Source organism: Haliotis rufescens, unplaced genomic scaffold (assembly GCF_023055435.1).
Source record: "Haliotis rufescens isolate VD_foot unplaced genomic scaffold, xgHalRufe1.0.p SCAF_49, whole genome shotgun sequence".
In the NCBI taxonomy this organism is placed as follows: domain Eukaryota; kingdom Metazoa; phylum Mollusca; class Gastropoda; order Lepetellida; family Haliotidae; genus Haliotis; species Haliotis rufescens.
In genome coordinates, this window is record NW_025964212.1 from 2,000,304 (window position 1) to 2,023,407 (window position 23,104).

Consider the following 23,104-nt stretch of genomic DNA (forward strand, 5'->3'; position numbering starts at 1 on the left):
GACTCGGTGTAGCGGGTATCGGTTTACTATCAACTATAATCGCCGTGCCTATCGTGCTCAGCATGGAAATAACAGCTGGAGTCTCGGGACTGGCAGGAATAGCGATAAAATTCATTTCTCGTAGGTTACAAAAGAAAGCATTAAAACACGATAGTATTCGGATATTCGCCGAAGCAAAGTTGAACAGCATTGAGGATCATATTTCGACAGCAATGGCCGATTGTAAGATATCCGAGGATGAGTTTCGTTAAGTGCTGTTGGAACTCACCAAATACAATAAAATGAAGCAGGAGATTCGATCAAAATCTCGTAAGACCAGTGGTATTAGCGAAGACGAGAAAAAAAAGTTCATAGAAGAGGGGAGGCAACAAGCGCGTCAATTATTCCGTGCCAAAACCAAAGAACTGGTTGGAGATTAAAAATAGATTGTTTACTATCGTGTGATTACATTTAGACAAATGCTAACATAAATATATAATAATGGAGAAAGCTATTCAATGGAAAGAATTACCACAAGGTTTTTATTATATCAGTGATGTCAAACCAACCAAATACGGTTATCAATTGTTTCTTATCAATTTACAAAAAGAGTGTAGTTATATAGTCTGGTCTCCTAGTAAAATGAACGAAGAACTTAATAAAAATGTTGAATATCGCTTTATCGATAAAAATAATAAAGAATATTTTTATTACCATTTAGACTCATCTAAAGCAATGATTGGCCCCAGGTATTGGTAGTGGTCCAGAACCATCATTACCTATAAAAATTTATATCATTGACTCCACCTAGAGCCAATTTAACTTAATCTCATGACTATCGTTAAATCGCATCATCATTTTGGCATAAAAAATTCCATCTGTAGTAGCAGTATAGGTATACGAATCCGGCTCCAGTGGAAGTGAGCCAGAACCATCATTACCTATAAAAATTTATATCATTGGCTCCAGGTGGTGGTGAGCTGGAGCCAATTTAGCTGAATCTTATGACTATCATTGAATTGCATAGTCATTTTGGCATAAAAAATTCCATCTGTAGTGATGGTATAGGTATATAAATCCAGCTCCAGTGGAAGTGAGCCAGAACCATCATTACCTATACTACTGGGGTAGTTTAGTTGTTGAGGGGCTTCTCCTCCCTTCACAGACCTGGGTTTGAAGCCAATTGATATGTCCCATCGACCCGTGAAGATTCCGGGGTAGAATAGGTCTTCAGCAACCCATACTTGCCATAATAGGCGACTATGCTTGTCGTAAAAGGCGACCAACGGGATCGGGTGGTCAGGCTCGCTGACTTGGTTGATACATGTCATCGATCCCAACTGCGTGGATCGATGCTCATGATGTCAATCACTGGATTGTCTGGTCCAGTCTCGATTATTTTACAGACCGCCGTCATATAGCTGGAATATTGCTGAGTGCAGCGTTAACCAACAAACAAACAAAATATTATGTCCCATCTCACTTACTCATAATTATAGGATACACAATCTTGATGTCTACTATGCGTCTTAATAAGATTGAGGCATACTCCAATAGTGCCTTCCACTACACTTTTCAAAATATATATTAGTAAGCAACATAAACAAAGAACACTACATGGTTGACAGCATTTCATGATCTTATCAAAACCGAGCAGGATTTCAAACTGAATGCATACACCAATAAAGGTTTGCTTGTACGATGGGAACCAGCATGGCACATCTTATCACCTTGCGCTAGTCGTGTTACGAGTTTGCCAAAGAGGTCCAGGGTCGACTCGAAGAAAGGGCATATCACGAGAGTCCCTATTTTTATATTTAAATGTCAACTATAATTACTCTCATATAAGTAAAAGCAACAAAACCCTTTCCATAATCATGAGAACTTAACTTAGTCCACTGTACACTTCAGGCTATATCGTAAGTATGCGTTTGTGGCCCCACCTGTGGCACCCGTCACAGCCACAGGCAAAGGTAAGTCATGTTCACCTGAACAAAAACGGGAACAAATGGGACAAGTCACAGTGAAGAATCGCATGAAAGTGAATCGCATCAGACTTCATAAATATTCGTCACTGATGCGTCAAATTTGAACAGGTCCAGCATGTCCACATAAACCGTTTTAATAACCTTCATTTAGGTTTTGCATATTGTGACCATGATCCAAAGTAACCAATCGCGACTATTGCAGAGAATGCAGAAATTAATTGAAAGAGAACAAAATCCAAGTTGCTGCACATTATTTATTGATGTGAATAGGCCATCAAGTTTACATTCATCAACTATCTATATCGTCATATAATCAGTCCTATTTATCGCAGGGCTGGTTGCAGTCGGAGGAGCTGAGGCTGGTGTCACTGAAACGGGAAATCGAGAAATAAAGGTTCACCACGATACTCAAGTTTGTATTTCAATATTGAATATAACTCTGGCATTTTGGCCATTTGAACAATTTTAACCCTTTTTCATAAAAATTGTTTCGTCATTATTAAGATACATCATCAGGCGTATAATTTTGGAGTGAGTGAGTTTGATTGACGCCGCTTTTGGAAATATTCCAGCAATACCATTGGGGTGTATATTGCAGTCTACATCTATTTGCAGTGGAACCGTGTTCCCACCATCATTGAATTACGCGGAATCTAGGACGAATAATGTATGGCATGTAATCGGGTAGACATGTGTGTCGAATCATTACTCAAACCCTGGTAGAGACTGCCACAGATGGATTCACGAACTGTGACTATTGGAGATTGGGCGGACAAAATGGTAGAAATGTGGTATCTAGTGTATCTTATCCCGTACTATTTCTGCTCCTAATTAGTTTTCATGAATTCTGCAGGCACAGGCCGACTTGTTATATCAGTTGATGAACAGACCGCAGGACCCACGGGAGAGACCGCCATTGTTCGATTCATGGACTAAGACAAATTTGGATAGGATGAATGGAGAAAGGTTCCCCATACTATTACAGCTAATTCATTAAGTTCTACTACTTGACTTCAACAGTTACAGAACAGAACAACTTTACAGAATATGAATTCTTCAGTTACAGAACTACTGGTATATCACTAGTAGAGAATACCACATTCTAATTAATTTAGACAAACAAATTAGGAGAAATGTTGGATTTAGTGTATATTATAATGTTACAGTTATATTAGTTGGTGATCAAACCAGTCACTAAGTCACACTGAAATTTGAAGTTATGTATCTTACGCGCAAAGCATGCGGTCCCGGATGCAGTTGTCACAGACGACGGAGCCGTTGGAGATGCAGAATGGACCGTCAAGGTAGCTGAAGCAGTCTGTGCCGGAACAGGCGAAGGCGTTCATACGAGCATCTGTTACCTGGTAGGCAGCTGGAGGTTGAAAAAAAGGCTGCTATTGGACTGCATATTATTTTTCGATGGCATGTTTGAATCCTGCATTCTGATTGGTCGTTGGCGGTAAGGAATGTACGTTAGACCATGACGTTTGAAGACGATTGCATCAGCCCTAAAATGTTTGAAAGGTCTTCTTTCCTATGCACTCTTTTACTGAGGTAACGTTGTGAAATAAATTCAAACTTTGACTGGACATTCTTTTGTACTTTTATACTATGTGAGTGATGCACGTGGAATGTGTTGTCTGCGGCTGTTGCGCACGCACCAGGAACAGTTGCTAGTTGATCTTCACAATGCATGACACAAGGTTCCTAACAATTTACAATCGCGTGCACGTTTGGAAAATAGGCTGACGTTGATCACAGGAAATCTTGAATCATGAGATGAGGTGAGGTGATATGGGGTTTAACATCGCGTTCAAGATTATTGCACTTATATAGCGACCTGCATGCATGTGTGTGTGTGTGTGTGTGTGTGTGTGTGTGTGTGTGTGTGTGTGTGTGTGTGTGTGTGTCTGTGTGTGTCTGTGTGTGTGTGTGTGTCTGTGTCTGTGTGTGTGTGTGTCTGTGTCTGTGCGTCTGTGTGTGGCTGTGTGGCTGCTTGTACTAGTCCGGACTGATGCCGATTTATGGTGCTAGCCCACTGAGATACCATGCCGCAGTTTAACATGAATGCCCCACTCGGACACAGTATACTGACTCCGAGCCGACCAGTCCTTGTTTTAGCCCCTTAATGCCGAGCGCCAGACAGGGTAACAACAAGTACCATCTTTTAACGTCTTTTGGTATGATCAGTTTGCATGTGAGCATTTAATCCAAAGTTTAAAAGAATGAACAGCTTTCAGACACACTGTCCTGAAGAATTATTTGTATGAAACTCCTAGTCACTATGAACGAATTGCGCTTGGAAATATACTTCATAAACATGAATTGCGGGACGTTGGTACAGTTCATCGGATTACAGGGAGAACTGCACGAACAGTCAATCTTAGGTTAATTCTGAGAAGAAGCAGGATTTGACCATGATTTCAAAACGTTTTCAAATCCTCCATAAAGCCTCAATGCACCTTTTGGTATCGTTGTTACTTGCAAAGTACAGTCATTTGAACCTAAATATTTCCAAATATTAACCACTATTAATAGGGTACGCAAATGAAATAGTATTTAAAACAAACAACAGAATCCAAAGTCTGCTTACCGAATGCCATAAGAGCGAGGATGACGAGGACCTTCATGATGTCTGTGTTGCTGAGGACGTTGTTTTGCTTGTCTTTAGAAAATAGAAGTGGCTGGAGTGAAAGGCGAACTCTCGTCTTTTATAGGCAAGTCTGATCGGTGGGAACAATCCATTTTCTCTTGCGTCACAGCATGTGGTCATTTCAAACAATTTCAGAACATACCTACACCATATCCCCAGTCAGAAAGCTGCTGTGGCGCCTACGCACGACGCCCAATTGGCTAATTGCACACCGTTAATTAAACCATGCGGACTTGAACTGTGAACCCCACTTTGATCCCACTCAATACCATGGAGCTATTTGTAGCTGCATTGCTACATGATTTATTTGAATGTACCATGAACTTATTGGTATACTTACGATGACCGTCTCAAATCTGCAGCCATATGTGAAAGTTATGATTTTGATTTTGTTTCAAGAGGTGTATTGTGAATAAAAGTCACAAAAAACTTTCTATATTCATAAAAAATCTCTGCTAAAAAAATGCAGCATGTGCACGTAATCGATTTCAAACTTCAGGAAGAATGATTTTTTTCCAGCATTTTCGGGAATATGTTTTTGAAACTTTCAGTTGTGCGAAAGTAATTATTGATGATGCGTTCATGACATGTAAAACAAGCGTACATGTAAATAGCGTTTTCGAACTTTTAATGAACCATATGGGTAATATTGTCACATACATGTAGGTCAGCGTCTGCAATTATATCCTGTGATGTTATATTTGCTGTATTGTGTTACCCCTAAAAAACAGTAGTAATCGTGTTAGAAGTAGTGGTGGTAGTAGTAGCATTAGCAGCAACAGAACTATTTTGCCGCTTGTGTACAGTTTTTATTGCAAACCAAATGATGCTAATTTGCCATTTCGCTACTCTGAAAGCTCTTATCAAAGCTAAATATTTCAGGGCATATGTGAAGCCTTGTGTAGACACGTGTTGATTAATACTTCTTTAAGTATTTGTTTCAACAGATCTCTCAACTCTGTTTGCTTCGTACATGCACATTATGTCTCAGTCACAGTTGGTACATTACAACTCATCTAGAAAATACAAGAAAGTGGTGTTTGGTGATGGTGGTCCAACGAGACATTATGGCAACAAGGTAATCATGTTTATCGTCACATGTATTTGGGGATTATCTTCACAACAAACCTGCCAATATCAGAGTCCCAAATTCGACCCGTCTCACGGATTAAACGTCACTGTAATTATATTTCATTGCCAAAAAGGATTTGGAAAATTTCTTTTGAAATAGTATACACATAATTAAATGAAGTATCAATGCAAGAGAATAACCGGCCTAGGTTTTCTTCCGATACAAATTCCAAGAGCGTTAAGGGCAAATAGCTGTGGAAATTATATGAATGGATCACTAATTATCAGTGTGTGTGTGTGTGTATGTGTGTGTGTGTGTGTGTGTGTGTGTGTGTGTGTGTGTGTGTGTGTGTGTGTGTGTGTGTGTGTGTGTGTGTGTGTGTGTGTGTGTGTTTAGGTTTTAAGGTGTTTAGGTGTGTGTGTGTGTGTGTGTCTAGGTGTTTGTGTGTGTGTGTGTGTGTTTAGGTGTGTGTGTGTGTGAATTTAGGTGTGTGTGTGTGTGTGTGTGTGTGTGTGTGTGTGTGTGTGTGTGTGTGTGTGTGTGTGTGTGTGTGTGTGTGTGTGTGTGTGTGTGTGTGTGTGTAGGTGTGTGTGTAGGTGTGTGTGTAGGTGTGTGTAGGTGTGTGTGTGTGTAGGTGTGGGCTGGGGGGGGGGTGGCTTGGGGGGGGGGGGGATGTATGTCTAGGTGTGTATGTGTGTGTAGAAATTTTCGAAATAAATACAGATAAAAATATGAACAATATAAAGTATACCATTTTTAAAAGAACGAATAATGACTGGTTGATATATGAAATATATTTCATAACTTCGATAGTATAGTGGAATATTTTGGCAGCATCATAGAACAAATTTGGGAGTTCAGTGATGATAAAACTTACTTTATCCGCATCACTAATTAATATTGGTAAAAATATCTAGAACATTTTCACAGGAATTCGACAATGAACTAAAAGCATGAGACTTTGTCTTTTATTTGGTCAGGGCAGTTAAATGTTTTAGTAGTTTCTGAGACCTCTTGACCAGTGTCCGCGATAGATTTTTATGGTGGCTTCCATCCTACGAGAAGGTAGGTTTCACTCTTGTGATCATTTCACGTCTAGTTCTACATGTAGACATCCTGATTGGCCTTTCGTGGGTAATATGAGCCACTCTCTTTTTCATGAATGCAATTATTTATTAGCAGGTTGTATCAGAAGATATTCTCACATTTAGTGATCAGCATTTTTTGTTGAAGATACCAATGATAGCTAAGGATAGCATCGTTAACGTGTTCCATAGAAATAAGGGAATATTTTTTTAAACTCTGCCGTCTATCCCATCATGATCAGTCCTCTTTGGGCTTACAGGTTACAATTGGTTACAAAGACATGGTGGTCAGGCTCGCTGACTTGGTTTACTGTGTGTCGTCATATCCTAACGGTAAGGGACGTTGCTCAAAGTATCAATCACTGGTTTTTCGGGTCCAGACCTGATTATTAACAGGCCACCATCATGTAGCTGGACTATTGCTGAATGTGGCGTTAAACAACAAAACATCAGATAAGAGTAGTGGTGTATGCTGTAGCAGCGTCCAGCACATCCTGGGATGTTGCATTCCATGACAAGATACCAAACATACCCCAGCTATATTGCCGCTACTAGATCCATATCCAATGTCGTAACCTTGGCTTGTTGTTACATGTATGTAAAGATAAAGGCACGGTGGGGTGGTTTAGTTGTTGAGGGGCTTCTCCTCCCTTCACAGACCTGGGTTTGAAGCCAATTGATATGTCCCATCGACCCGTGAAGATTCCGGGGTAGAATAGGTCTTCAGCAACCCATACTTGCCATAATAGGCGACTATGCTTGTGGTAAAAGGCGACCAACGGGATCGGGTGGTCAGGCTCGCTGACTTGGTTGATACATGTCATCGATCCCAACTGCGTGGATCGATGCTCATGATGTCAATCACTGGATTGTCTGGTCCAGTCTCGATTATTTTACAGACCGCCGTCATATAGCTGGAATATTGCTGAGTGCGGCGTTAAACAACAAACAAACAAAATATTATGTCCCATCTCACTTACTCATAATTATAGGATATACAATCTTGATGTCTACTATGCGTCTTAATAAGATTGAGGCATACTCCAATAGTGCCTTCCACTACACTTTTCAAAATATATATTAGTAAGCAACATAAACAAAGAACACTACATGGTTGACAGCATTTCATGATCTTATCAAAACCGATCAGGATTTCAAACTGAAGGCATACACCAATAAAGGTTTGCTTGTACGATGGGAACCAGCATGGCACATCTTATCACCTTGCGCTAGTCGTGTTACGAGTTTGCCAAAGAGGTCCAGGGTCGACTCGAAGAAAGGGCATATCACGAGAGTCCCTATTTTTATATTTAAATGTCAACTATAATTACTCTCATATAAGTAAAAGCAACAAAACCCTTTCCATAATCATGAGAACTTAACTTAGTCCACTGTACACTTCAGGCTATATCGTAAGTATGCGTTTGTGGCCCCACCTGTGGCACCCGTCACAGCCACAGGCAAAGGTAAGTCATGTTCACCTGAACAAAAACGGGAACAAATGGGACAAGTCACAGTGAAGAATCGCATGAAAGTGAATCGCATCAGACTTCATAAATATTCGTCACTGATGCGTCAAATTTGAAAAGGTCCAGCATGTCCACATAAACCGTTTTAATAACCTTCATTTAGGTTTTGCATATTGTGACCATGATCAAAAGTAACCAATCGCGACTATTGCAGAGAATGCAGAAATTAATTGAAAGAGAACAAAATCCAAGTTGCTGCACATTGTTTATTGATGTGAATAGGCCATCAAGTTTACATTCATCAACTATCTATATCGTCATATAATCAGTCCTATTTATCGCAGGGCTGGTTGCAGTCGGAGGAGCTGAGGCTGGTGTCACTGAAACGGGAAATCGAGAAATAAAGGTTCACCACGATGCTCAAGTTTGTATTTCAATATTGAATATAACTCTGGCATTTTGGCCATTTGAACAATTTTAACCCTTTTTCATAAAAATTGTTTCGTCATTATTACGATACATCATCAGGCGTATAATTTTGGAGTGAGTGAGTTTGATTGACGCCGCTTTTGGAAATATTCCAGCAATACCATTGGGGTGTATATTGCAGTCTACATCTATTTGCAGTGGAACCGTGTTCCCACCATCATTGAATTACGCGGAATCTAGGACGAATAATGTATGGCATGTAATCGGGTAGACATGTGTGTCGAATCATTACTCAAACCCTGGTAGAGACTGCCACAGATGGATTCACGAACTGTGACTATTGGAGATTGGGCGGACAAAATGGTAGAAATGTGGTATCTAGTGTATCTTATCCCGTACTATTTCTGCTCCTTAGTTTTCATGAATTCTGCAGGCACAGGCCGACTTGTTATATCAGTTGATGAACAGACCGCAGGACCCACGGGAGAGACCGCCATTGTTCGATTCATGGACTAAGACAAATTTGGATAGGATGAATGGAGAAAGGTTCCCCATACTATTACAGCTAATTCATTAAGTTCTACTACTTGACTTCAACAGTTACAGAACAGAACAACTTTACAGAATATGAATTCTTCAGTTACAGAACTACTGGTATATCACTAGTAGAGAATACCACATTCTAATTAATTTAGACAAACAAATTAGGAGAAATGTTGGATTTAGTGTATATTATAATGTTACAGTTATATTAGTTGGTGATCAAACCAGTCACTAAGTCACACTGAAATTTGAAGTTATGTATCTTACGCGCAAAGCATGCCGTCCCGGATGCAGTTGTCACAGACGACGGAGCCGTTGGAGATGCAGAATGGACCGTCAAGGTAGCTGAAGCAGTCTGTGGTGGAACAGGTGAAGGCGTTCATACGAGCATCTGTAACCTGGTAGGCAGCTGGAGGTTGAAAAAAAGGCTGCTATTGGACTGCACTTACAACGATAATAAAGTCTTATTATATTATTTTTCGATGGCATGTTTGAATCCTGCATTCTGATTGGTCGTTGGCGGTAAGGAATGTACGTTAGACCATGACGTTTGAAGACGATTGTATCAGCCCTAAAATGTTTGAAAGTTCTTCTTTCCTATGCACTCTTTTACTGAGGTAACGTTGTGAAATAAACTTTGACTGGACATTCTTTTGTACTTTTATACTATGTGAGTGATGCACGTGGAATGTGTTGTCTGCGGCTGTTGCACATGCACCAGGAACAGTTGCTAGTTGATCTTCACAATGCATGACACAAGGTTCCTAACAATTTACAATCGCTTGCACGTTTGTAAAATAGGCTGACGTTGATCACAGGAAATCTTGAGTCATGAGGTGAGGTGAGGTGATATGGGGTTTAACGTCGCGTCCAAGATTATTGCACTTATATAGCGACCTGCATGCGTGTGTATGTGTGTGTAGAAATTTTCGAAATAAATACAGATACAAATATGAACAATATAAAAGTATCACCATTTTAAAAGAACGAATGATGACTGGTTGACATATGAAATATTTTTCCTAACTTTGAGAGTATAGCAGAATATTTGGGCAGCATCATAGAACAAATTTGGGAGATCAGTGATGATCAAACTTACGTTATCCGCATCACTAATTAATATTGGTAAAAATATCTAGAACATTTTCACAGGAATTCGACAATGAACTAAAAGCATGAGACTTTGTCTTTTATTTGGTCAGGGCAGTTAAATATTTTAGTAGTTTCTGAGACCTCTTGACCAGTGTCCGCGATAGATTTTTATGGTGGCTTCCATCCTACGAGAAGGTAGGTTTCACTCTTGTGATCATTTCACGTCTAGTTCTACATGTAGACATCCTGATTGGCCTTTCGTGGATAATATGAGCCACTCTCTTTTTCATGAATGCAATTAGTTATTGGCAGGTTGTATCAGAAGATATTCTCACATTTAGTGATCAGCATTTTTTGTTGAAGATACCAATGATAGCTAAGGATAGCATCGTTAACGTGTTCCATAGAAATAAGGGAATATTTTTTTAAACTCTGCCGTCTATCCCATCATGATCAGTCCTCTTTGGGCTTACAGGTTACAATTGGTTACAAAGACATGGTGGTCAGGCTCGCTGACTTGGTTTACTGTGTGTCGTCATATCCTAACGGTAAGGGACGTTGCTCAAAGTATCAATCACTGGTTTTTCGGGTCCAGACCTGATTATTAACAGGCCACCATCATGTAGCTGGACTATTGCTGAATGTGGCGTTAAACAACAAAACATCAGATAAGAGTAGTGGTGTATGCTGTAGCAGCGTCCAGCACATCCTGGGATGTTGCATTCCATGACAAGATACCAAACATACCCCAGCTATATTGCCGCTACTAGATCCATATCCAATGTCGTAACCTTGGCTTGTTGTTACATGTATGTAAAGATAAAGGCACGGTGGGGTAGTTTAGTTGTTGAGGGGCTTCTCCTCCCTTCACAGACCTGGGTTTGAAGCCAATTGATATGTCCCATCGACCCGTGAAGATTCCGGGGTAGAATAGGTCTTCAGCAACCCATACTTGCCATAATAGGCGACTATGCTTGTGGTAAAAGGCGACCAACGGGATCGGGTGGTCAGGCTCGCTGACTTGGTTGATACATGTCATCGATCCCAACTGCGTGGATCGATGCTCATGATGTCAATCACTGGATTGTCTGGTCCAGTCTCGATTATTTTACAGACCGCCGTCATATAGCTGGAATATTGCTGAGTGCGGCGTTAAACAACAAACAAACAAAATATTATGTCCCATCTCACTTACTCATAATTATAGGATATACAATCTTGATGTCTACTATGCGTCTTAATAAGATTGAGGCATACTCCAATAGTGCCTTCCACTACACTTTTCAAAATATATATTAGTAAGCAACATAAACAAAGAACACTACATGGTTGACAGCATTTCATGGTGTAATCAAAACCGAGCAGGATTTCAAACTGAAGGCATACACCAATAAAGGTTTGCTTGTACGATGGGAACCAGCATGGCACATCTTATCACCTTGCGCTGGTCGTGTTACGAGTTTGCCAAAGAGGTCCAGGGTCGACTCGAAGAAAGGGCATATCACGAGAGTCCCTATTTTTATATTTAAATGTCAACTATAATTACTCTCATATAAGTAAAAGCAACAAAACCCTTTCCATAATCATGAGAACTTAACTTAGTCCACTGTACACTTCAGGCTATATCGTAAGTATGCGTTTGTGGCCCAACCTGTGGCACCCGTCACAGCCACAGGCAAAGGTAAGTCATGTTCACCTGAACAAAAACGGGAACAAATGGGACAAGTCACAGTGAAGAATCGCATGAAAGTGAATCGCATCAGACTTCATAAATATTTGTCACTGATGCGTCAAATTTGAAAAGGTCCAGCATGTCCACATAAACCGTTTTAATAACCTTCACTTAGGTTTTAAATATTGGGAACATCATCAAAAGTAACCAATCGCGACTATTGCAGAGAATGCAGAAATTAATTGAAAGAGAACAAAATCCAAGTTGCTGCACAATATTTATTGATGTGAATAGGCCATCAAGTTTACATTCATCAACTATCTATATCGTCATATAATCAGTCCTATTTATCGCAGGGCTGGTTGCAGTCGGAGGAGCTGAGGCTGGTGTCACTGAAACGGGAAATCGAGAAATAAAGGTTCACCACGATACTCAAGTTTGTATTTCAATATTGAATATAACTCTGGCATTTTGGCCATTTGAACAATTTTAACCCTTTTTCATAAAAATTGTTTCGTCATTATTAAGATACATCATCAGGCGTATAAGTTTGGAGTGAGTGAGTTTGATTGACGCCGCTTTTGGAAATATTCCAGCAATACCATTGGGGTGTATATTGCAGTCTACATCTATTTGCAGTGGAACCGTGTTCCCACCATCATTGAATTACGCGGAATCTAGGACGAATAATGTATGGCATGTAATCGGGTAGACATTTGTGTCGAATCATTACTCAAACCCCGTTAGAGACTGCCACAGATGGATTCACGAACGGTGACTATTGGGGATTGGGCGGACAAAATGGTAGAAATGTGGGATTTAGTGTATCTTATCCCGTTCTATTTCTGCTCCTTAGTTTTCATGAATTCTGCAGGCACAGGCCGACTTGTTATTTCAGTTGATGAACAGACCGCAGGACCCACGGGAGAGACCGCCATTGTTCGATTCATGGACTAAGACAAATTTGGATAGGATGAATGGGGAAAGGTACCCCATACTTTTACAGCTAATTCATTAAGTTTTACTACTTGACTTCAACAGTTACAGAACAGAACAACTTTACAGAATATGAATTCTTCAGTTACAGAACTACTGGTATATCACTAGTAGAGAATACCACATTCTAATTAATTTAGACAAACAAATTAGGAGAAATGTTGGATTTAGTGTATATTATAATGTTACAGTTATATTAGTTGGTGATCAAACCAGTCACTAAGTCACACTGAAATTTGAAGTTATATATCTTACGCGCAAAGCATCTTGTCCCGGATGCAGTTGTCACAGACGACGGAGCCGTTGGAGATGCAGAATGGACCGTCAAGGTAGCTGAAGCAGTCTGTGGTGGAACAGGTGAAGGCGTTCATACGAGCATCTGTTACCTGGTAGGCAGCTGGAGGTTGAAAAAAAGGCTGCTATTGGACTGCACTTACAACGATGATAAAGTCTTATTATATTATTTTTCGATGGCATGTTTGAATCCTGCATTCTGATTGGTCGTTGGCGGTAAGGAATATACGTTAGACCATTACGTTTGAAGACGATTGTATCAGCCCTAAAATGTTTGAAAGTTCTTCTTTCCTATGCACTCTTGTAATGAGGTAACGTTGTGAAATAAATTTAAACTTTGACTGGACATTCTTTTGTACTTTTATACTATGTGAGTGATGCACGTGGAATGTGTTGTCTGCGGCTGTTGCACATGCACCAGGAACAGTTGCTAGTTGATCTTCACAATGCATGACACAAGGTTCCTAACAATTTACAATCGCTTGCACGTTTGGAAAATAGGCTGACGTTGATCACAGGAAATCTTGAATCATGAGGTGAGGTGAGGTGATATGGGGTTTAACGTCGCGTCCAAGATTATTGCACTTATATAGCGACCTGCATGCGTGTGTGTGTGTGTGTGTGTGTGTGTGTGTGTGTGTGTGTGTGTGTGTGTGTGTGTGTGTGTGTGTGTGTGTGTGTGTGTGTGTGTGTGTGTGTGTGTGTGTGTGTGTGTGTGTGTGTGTGTGTGTCTGTGTGGCTGCTTGTACTAGTCCGGACTGATGCCGATTTATTGTGCTAGCCCACTGGGATACCATGCCGCAGTTTAACATGAATGCCCCACTCGGACACAGTATACTGACGCCGAGCCGACCAGTCCTTGTTTTAGCCCTTTAATGCCGAGCGCCAGACAGGGTAACAACAAGTACAATCTTTTAACGTCTTTTGGTATTATGGAATCTCGGACACATGCTTTTCGAAAAGAAAATTATTCACTACAATGCCCGTCCAAGCGTACATTTATTTCAATGTTGGTTCAAAATAATGCAGTTTTATGTGAGCATTAAATCCAAAGTTTAAAAGAATGAACAGCTTTCAGACACACTGTCCCGAAGAATTCTTTGTATGAAACTCCTGGTCACTATGAACGAATTGCGCTTGGAAATATACTTCATAAACATGAATTGCGGGACGTTGGTACAGTTCATCGGATTACAGGGAGAACTGTACGAACAGTCCATCTTAGGTTAATTCTTAGAAGAAGCAGGATTTGACCACAATTTCAAAACGTTTTCAAATCCTCCATAGAGGCTCAAAGCACCTTTTGGTATCGTTGTTACTTGCAAAGTACAGAAATTTCAACCTTAATATTTCCAAATTTAACCACTATTAATAGGGTACGCAAATGAAATAATATTTAAAACAAACAACAAAATCCAAAGTCTGCTTACCGAATGCCATAAGAGCGAGGATGACGAGGACCTTCATGATGTCTGTGTTGCTGAGGACGTTGTTTTGCTTGTCTGTAGAAAATGGAAGTGGCTGGAGTGGAAGGCGAACTCTCGTCTTTTATAGGCAAGTCTGATCGGTGGGAACAATCCATTTTCTCTTGCGTCACAGCATGTAGTAATTTCAAATAATTTCGGAACATACCTACACCATATACCCAGTCAGAAACCTGTTGTGGCGCCTACCCACGACGCCCAATTGGCTAATTGCACACCGTTAATTAAACCATGCGGACTTGAACTGTGAACCCCACTTAGACCCGACTCCATACCATAGAGCTATTTGTAGCTGCATTGCTACATGATTTATTTGAATGTACCATGAACTTATTGGTATACTTACGATGACCGTCCCAAATCTGCAGCCATATGTGAAAGTGGTGATTTTGATTTTGTTTCAAGAGGTGTATTGTGAATAAAAGTCACAAAAAACTTTCTATATTCATACGAAATCTCTGCTAAAACATGCAGCATGTGCATGTAATCGATTTCAAACTTCAGGCAGAATGATTTTTTTCCAGCATTTTCGGAAATATGTTTTTAAAACTTTCAGTTGTGCGAAAGTAATTTATTGATGATGCGTTCATGACATGTAAAACAAGCGTACATGTAAATAGCGTTTTCGAACTTTAAATGAACCATATGGGTAATATTGTCACATACATGTAGGTCAGCGTCTGCAATCATATCCTGTGATGTTATATTTGCTGTATTGCGTTACCTCTAAAAAACAGTAGTAATCGTGTTAGAAGTAGTAGTAGCAGCAGCAGCAGCAGCAGCAGCAGCAACAGAACTATTTTGCCGCTTGTGTACAGTTTTTATTGCAAACCAAATGATGCTAATTTGCCATTTCGCTACTCTGAAAGCTCTTATCAAAGCTAAATATTTCAGGGCATATGTGAAGCCTTGTGTAGACACGTGTTGATTACTACTTCTTTAAGTATTTGTTTCAACAGATCTCTCAACTCTGTTTGCTTCGTACATGCACATTATGTCTCAGTCACAGTTGGTACATTACAACTCATCTAGAAAATACAAGATAGTGGTGTTTGGTGATGGTGGTCCAACGAGACATTATGGCAACAAGGTAATCATGTTTATCGTCACATGTATTTGGGGATTATCTTCACAACAAACCTGCCAATATCAGAGTCCCAAATTCGACCCGTCTCACGGATTAAACGTCACTGTAATAATATCTCATTGCCAAAAAGGATTTGGAAAATTTCTTTTGAAATAGTATACACATAATTATATGAAGTATCAATGCAAGAGAATAACCAGCCTAGGTTTTCTGCCGAAACAAATTCCAAGAGCGTTAAGGCCAAAAAGCTGTGGAAATTATATGAATGGATCACTAATTATCAGTGTGTGTGTGTGTGTGTGTGTGTGTGTGTGTGTGTGTGTGTGTGTGTGTGTGTGTGTGTGTGTGTGTGTGTGTGTGTGTGTGTGTGTGTGTGTGTGTGTGTGTGTCTAGGGGTGTGTGTGTGTCTAGGTGTGTGTGTGTGTGTAGGGGTGTGTGTGTGTGTCTAGGTATCTGTTTGTAAGTGTGTGTGTTTAGGTGTGTAGGTGTGCGTGTGTGTCTAGGTGTGTAGGTGTGTGTGTGTGTGTGTAGGTGTGTAGGTGTGTCTAGGTTTGTAGGTGTGTGTGGTATGTGTGTGTGTGGGGGGGGGGGGGGGGGGTGTAGGTGTGGGTGTATGTCTAGGTGTGTATGTGTGTGTAGAAATTTTCGAAATAAATACAGATACAAATATGAACAATATAAAAGTATCACCATTTTTAAAGAACGAATGATGACTGGTTGACATATGAAATATTTTTCCTAACTTTGAGAGTATAGTGGAATATTTGGGCAGCATCATAGCACAAATTTGGGAGATCAGTGATGATAAAACTTACTTTATCCGCATCACTAATTAATCTTGGTAAAAATATCTAGAACATTTTCACAGGAATTCGACATGAACTAAAAGCATGAGACTTTGTCTTTTGTTTGGTCAGTGCAGTTAAATGTTTTAGTAGTTTCTGAGACCTCTTGACCAGTGTCCGCAATAAATTTTTATGGTGGCTTCCATCCTACGAGAAGGTAGGTTTCACTCTTGTGATCATTTCACGTCTAGTTCTACATGTAGACATCCTGATTGGCGTTTCGTGGGTAATTTGAGCCACTCTCTTTTTCATGAATGCAATTAGTTATTAGCAGGTTGTATCAGAAGATATTCTCACATTTACTGATCAGCATTTTTTGTTGAAGATACCAATGATAGCTAAGGATAGCATCGTTAACGTCTTCCATAGAAATAAGGGAATATTGTTTTAAACTCTGCCGTCTATCCCATCATGATCAGTCCTCTTTGGGCTTACAGGTTGCAATTGGTTACAAAGACATGGTGGTCAGGCGCGCTTACTTGGTTTACTGTGTGTCATCATATCCTAACGGTAAGGGACGTTGCTCAAAGTATCAATCACTGGTTTTTCTGATCCAGACCTGATTATTAACAGGCCACCATCATGTAACCCGAATATTGCTGAATGTGGCGTTAACAACAACACATCAGATAAAGAGTAGTGGTGTATGCTGCAGAAGCGTCCAGCACATCCTGGGATGTTGCATTCCATGACAAGATACCAAACATACCCCAGCTATATTGCCGCTACTAGATCCATATCCAATGTCGTAACCTTGGCTTGTTGTTACATGTATGTAAAGATAAAGGCACGGTGGGGTAGTTTAGTTGTTGAGGGGCTTCTCCTCCCATCGCAGACCTGGGTTTGAAGCCAATTGTTATGTCCCATCGACCCTAAAAGATTCCGGGGAAGAATAGGTCTTCAGCAACCCATACTTGCCGTAAAAGGCGACTATGCTTGTCGTAAAAGGCGACTAACGGGAGGTCAGGTTCGCTGACTTGGTTGATACATGTCATCGATCCCAATTGCGTGGATCGATGCTCTTGATGTCAATCACTGGATTGTCTGGTCCAGACTCGATTATTTTACAGACCGCCGTCATATAGCTGGAATATTGCTGAGTGCAGCGTTTAACAACAAACAAACAAAATATTATGTCCCATCTCACTTACTCATAATTATAGGATATACAATCTTGATGTCTACTACAGTGTATGCGTCTTAATAAGATTGAGGCATACTCCAATAGCGCCTTGCACTACACTTTTCAAACAATATATTAGTTAGCAACATAAACAAAGAACACTACATGGCTTCCAGCATATCATGATGTAATCAAAACCGAGCAAGATTTCAAACTGAAGGCATACACCAATAAAGGTTTGCTTGTACGATGGGAACCAGCATGGTACACCTTATCACCTTGCGCTAGTCGTGTTGCCAAAGAGGTCCAGGGTCGACTCGAAGAAAGGGCATATCATGAGAGTCACTATTTGAGTGCTTTTCAATATTATTATTATTATATTTAAATGTCAACTGCTATTACTCTCAAATCATTTAAAGCAACAAAATCCTTTCGATAATCATGAAAACTTCACTAAGTCCACTGTACACTTCAGGCTATATCGAGACCGCCTCCGTGGTCTAGTGGTAGAGCTTCCGCCCGGAGAGCGGAAGGTCCGGGGTTCGATCCCCGGCCGCGCCATACCAAAAGACGTTAAAAGATGGTACTTGTTGTTACCCTGTCTGGCGACGGCATTAAAGGGCTAAAACAAGGACTGGTCGGCTCGGAGTCAGTATACTGTGTCTGAGTGGGGTATTCATGTTAAACTGTGGCATGGTATCTCAGTGAGTTAGCACTATAAATCGGCATCAGTCCGGACTTGAACAAGCAGCCACACAAACACACACACGTAGATGCACGTCGCTTTATAAGTGCAATAATCTTGGACGCGACGTTAAACCCCATTTCACCCACTCACCCTATCAGGCTATATCGTAAGTATGCGTTTGTGCTCCCACCTGTGGTACCCGTCACAACCACAGGCAAAGGTAAGTCATGTTCACCTGAACAAAAACGGGAACAAATGGGACAAGTCACAATGAAGTATTGCATGAAAGTGAATCGCATCAGACTTCATAAATATTCGTCACATATGCATCAAATTTGAAAAGGTCCAGCATGTCCACATAAACCGTTTTAATAATCTTCACTTAGGTTTTGAATATTGGGAACACGATCAAAAGTAATCAATCACGACTATTGCAGAGAATGCAGAAATTAATTGAAAGAGAACAAAATCCAAGTTGCTGCACAATATTTATTGATGTGAATAGGCCATCAAGTTTACATTCATCAACTATCTATATCGTCATATAATCGGTCAGTCCTATTTATCGCAGGGATCGTTGCAGTCGACGGAGGTGAGGCTGGTGTCACTGAAACGGGAAATCGAGAAATAAAGGTTCACCACGAAACTCAAGTTTGTATTTCAATATTGAATAATAACATTTTGGTCATTTGAACAATTTTAACCCTCTTACGTAAATATCGTTTACTCATTTATGACAATACATCATCATGCGTATAATTTTGGAGTGAGCGAGTTTGATTGACGCCGCTTTGGGGAAATATTCGAGCAATACCATTGGGGTGTATATTACAGTCTTCATCTTTATGCAGTGGAACTGTGTTCCCACCATCATTGAATTACGCGGAATCTAGGACGAAAAGTGAGTGATTGAGTTGGGTTTTAACGCCGCTTTTAACAGTTTTCCAGTTATGTCGCGGCGTGTCAGCTTAATGTGGGAGGAAAACCCGAAGTGATGCAGGTCTCAGACATTTACGAATTTGATGAAACCCACGAGCATGATGCTGACAAACCAACAAACCCAATCGGGGCGAACCGGAATTCGAACACAGCGAATCGCGGCGCCTTAGACGACAGGGCCACCCGTGCCCCAAGGACGAATAACAGACCCGGCTCAGCTACATGTATGGCATGTTATCGGGTAGACATTTGTGTCGATGAAACCCAGGTTGAGACTACCACAGTTGGATTCACGAACTGTGACTAAATGGGGATTGAGCGGACAAAATGGTAGTAATGTGGGATTTAGTGTATCTCATCAGACCCTATTCCTGCTACTTAGTTCCTGTGTATCCTACTTGAATTCTACAGGCACGGGCCGACTTATTATACTAGTTGGTGAACAGACCGCAGGAGTTTGAAATTATATATCTTACGTGCAAAGCATCTTGTCCCTGACGCAGTTGTCACAGACGACGGAGCCGTTAGAGATGCAGAATGGGCCGTCAAGGTAGGGGAAGCAGTCGCTTGAGCAGGAGAAGGCGTTCATACGAGCTTCTGTTACCTGATAGGCAGCTAGGGAAATGAAAAAAAAGTGTTTGTGAGGGAGTAAGACCAACACAGAATCAGACTTACGTCTTTACAGTGGGAATGAGTATGAGTTTTCGAACATCGGCCCGTAGGCCCGAGGACGACAACTTTGTTCTCGGGCTGATAGTATAAATGAACCTACCTGTCAATTCATTCATTTATTGAATTTATCAATTTTCACAAAGCTAGAAAATACTATTTCATTTTAATTTATCATATTTTATCAATAGATTTAAAATAAGGAATTATTTCCCGCAATGTTCTGAAAAACATCTTGGACATATGCTTCGACAACGGGTCCACATCGAATATGTCAAAGAGCAATACAAAGACGTTTCAAGCAAACGGTAAATAAATTATACAAAGTAATAAATAAACTCAACAAACATACGTCTAAAAATTGGCAACCCTGCATCGAAGCTTCTCTTTCCATCTTTTCGTGCGATCGTGTCATTAAAGTCTCTTAACTTCTCGACATTTATCGCCTCGATTTTTAGGCTTGGACACGATAGTATGCATGAAATATCTTTGTAACGGGACGATGTGTCCACCATGTTCCATATTTTAAACATAGGTCGCGAATTTCCTGCTCAAAACTTTCAAAAAGAACACGATTTAACCAAAAACTTTCGTCTAAATCTGAAATAATCATACAAGACGGTATCCATTGCTGTAATTTGATTGGCTGCCTTGGGTCATGTGCTTGATTTTGACCAAACACGATCCTTATATTAGATTACAGCAAAAGCGTAATGTCTATCAGTTATAATCGCATGTTACAACTACGAAAACACTACTGGCGAGGTTACTGTAATATTATTGATGTTCAGATCTATCTCCCGATACCAAACATCGAACGAATTTACGCACGTGTTATTAATATAAAGCTTCGAAAACAGAGGTTGTGTCTGTTTGTTGGTTTGTTGGTTGGTTGGTTTTCTACGCTCTTGGGATACGATGACATGCATCAACCAAGTCAGCGAACTTGACCACCCGATCCTGTTAGTCGTCTCATGCGACAAGCATCATCGCGTTTAGGGCAAACATGGGTTGGTGAAGACCTATTTTTACCCGGATCTTCACGAAAACGGAGATATTTCCTAGTATTTTCTCATGTCACTGAGCGGTAAGCTACTATTATCGGGGAATACATATGTTTTCATAGATCGTACTGAAAATTCTTTTAACCCTCATTTTCCGATGACTTTAACAATGAAAATAAAAAAGAACTAAGTAAGAGGATAGCTCTATCATGACATCTTATAATTGCCGAAAATCGCCATAATTTTCGTTTCCTTAGTGCCAACCTGGACTTTATTAATGTGTCATATTTAATTTTGTATTTAAAAAGAAATTAATTTAGTTATAAATTCATTATTTATATAATGTGACAAACATTACTTTTATATTTACAACGATATGGCTGAAATATTGCCGATGTGACTATAAACCATAACTCACTCACTATTATATTTACAAACAGTAGGATTAGACATTTCAAATGGCGTATGACACGTAGTTTTACAAGCTGATAATTTCCTTGCTAAATGTAGGCTCCATCTATCACCACTGTCTCTGGGAACTCGGTAATAGCAGTAAAAGCTTCTGTTTGACTGGTTGTGTTCTGTAATTTATGTCTCCTGGAGTATGTGTCCCTGCTTAAGCTAAAACTGTTAGGCCTACATTTTTTTCTGCTATGCCTACAGGTTTTGAAATGTGCTGACCATAAAGGCTCTCAGTTTACTCTTCTGAGTTTCAGACACTGCAACTGTCACAAACACATGCAGAGACACATCAAGTGCTACAAGAGAACTGCATCGTACAAATGTGGAAATGTGCTCCACATGTCTGACCATCAAATCTTTTGAAAGCTTTACTGAGGACTCGAACGCTGGTATGCTGGCCCTGTTTATGAAGCAATCATTTTTTTAATTATTTTTTTTCAATAATGTCCATAACTGGTTTAAAACAAGATTTAAAATAGTTTTCTTTCCAAAAAACATTCTGAACAATCCTAAAAAAAAGTGCTCTTACCGAATCCAACGAGAACGAGGAGGACGAGGAGCTTCATGATGATAGTGTAGTTGCTGATGGCGAAGCTTGCACTGGTGTATAAGTTCGAGTCAGTTGAATGTACTGAAAACGAAAACGTGAGGGTCTTTTATACGCATTGTACTAATTAGTATGTGAGCAATTATCCCTTAATAGGTTAATAAAAACAATTATTTATATCAGGTATTCAAATCACAGTGTGAGGTTGCATTCCGGGCGACCAATTGACATGATAATTTGACACAAACTCACCCATTTGATTCCCCACTCACGGACGCCCGCCACAGCTGCTACCTAGTCCACTACACCCACACACTTGTTATGAATTGTTACAAATTGAAGCATTGCCAAATCTTTAATGTGTAAAAAGAAATTTGAAGTAGAGCTTTCATTGAAGCAGAGTTTGGCAGTGAACTTTTAGAGTTTGGTAAGTACTTTGTCTTATCAGATTTTAAGTGATCGGTATTGGTATTTATTCGAAAAAACAATATTTGCATCTATTTTTTTCAATTTAAGAATACGTTATTATAAAGATGAGTAAAACTTTAGTAAATCTTTAGTTTTTAGTTGTTTTGAAAGGATAGGGAAAGTTATATTCAACATATGCAAGAAGGCATATTGCAGTTAAAAATACATTTTTGTTATCAGATCAACTGAAAAATGTTCGTTTGAAGCTTTTTATACTTCAGGACAATATTGTCATCATCAACAGTGCAGTATATACGAAAAATGTGTTTTAACAAAAATATTGAAGATCTCTGTGGATAACTGAAGGTTCGCTTGAAGAGACTAAATCGACTTTCATGAAACTAGATAAGTAGTGATTGAATGTTTCAGAACTATGTGGCATATTTTTCTATGCACATTTTTCTATGCGACTCGATTTTACAAACTATATTAACTGGGGGCAATCATTTAAATTATGGTACATATACGAAACGTATATTCTAGATAAGATCCTTCTCTGTGACGAGGACAGTACAA

At 39.9% G+C, this 23,104-nt stretch overlaps 3 protein-coding genes and 1 long non-coding RNA gene across 4 annotated transcripts; all 4 read right to left on the reverse strand.

The window, feature by feature from the left end:
- Positions 1–2,207: 2,207 nt before the first annotated feature.
- Positions 2,208–4,714, reverse strand: LOC124139059. The gene is made up of 3 exons (XM_048383501.1): positions 4,561–4,714; positions 3,198–3,339; positions 2,208–2,335 (listed from the first exon to the last, which is right to left on the reverse strand). The coding sequence occupies exons 1-3, from the start codon at positions 4,595–4,597 to the stop codon at positions 2,287–2,289; spliced, it is 228 nt and encodes a 75-aa protein (XP_048239458.1). The 5' UTR covers positions 4,598–4,714; the 3' UTR covers positions 2,208–2,286.
- Positions 4,715–8,498: 3,784 nt separating this feature from the next.
- Positions 8,499–9,834, reverse strand: LOC125372837. The gene is made up of 2 exons (XR_007218240.1): positions 9,486–9,834; positions 8,499–8,626 (listed from the first exon to the last, which is right to left on the reverse strand). It is a non-coding gene; the product is annotated as an uncharacterized LOC125372837 (long non-coding RNA).
- Positions 9,835–12,246: 2,412 nt separating this feature from the next.
- On the reverse strand, positions 12,247–14,857 carry LOC124139032. Its single transcript, XM_046506008.2, has 3 exons — positions 14,703–14,857; positions 13,234–13,375; positions 12,247–12,374 (listed from the first exon to the last, which is right to left on the reverse strand). Exons 1-3 carry the CDS (start codon positions 14,737–14,739, stop codon positions 12,326–12,328), a joined length of 228 nt encoding a protein of 75 aa, XP_046361964.2. The 5' UTR covers positions 14,740–14,857; the 3' UTR covers positions 12,247–12,325.
- A 4,117-nt stretch (positions 14,858–18,974) lies between these two features.
- LOC125372853 lies at positions 18,975–22,223 on the reverse strand. The gene is made up of 3 exons (XM_048383528.1): positions 22,103–22,223; positions 19,915–20,053; positions 18,975–19,106 (listed from the first exon to the last, which is right to left on the reverse strand). The coding sequence occupies exons 1-3, from the start codon at positions 22,137–22,139 to the stop codon at positions 19,058–19,060; spliced, it is 225 nt and encodes a 74-aa protein (XP_048239485.1). The 5' UTR covers positions 22,140–22,223; the 3' UTR covers positions 18,975–19,057.
- Between the last annotated feature and the right edge of the window lie 881 nt (positions 22,224–23,104).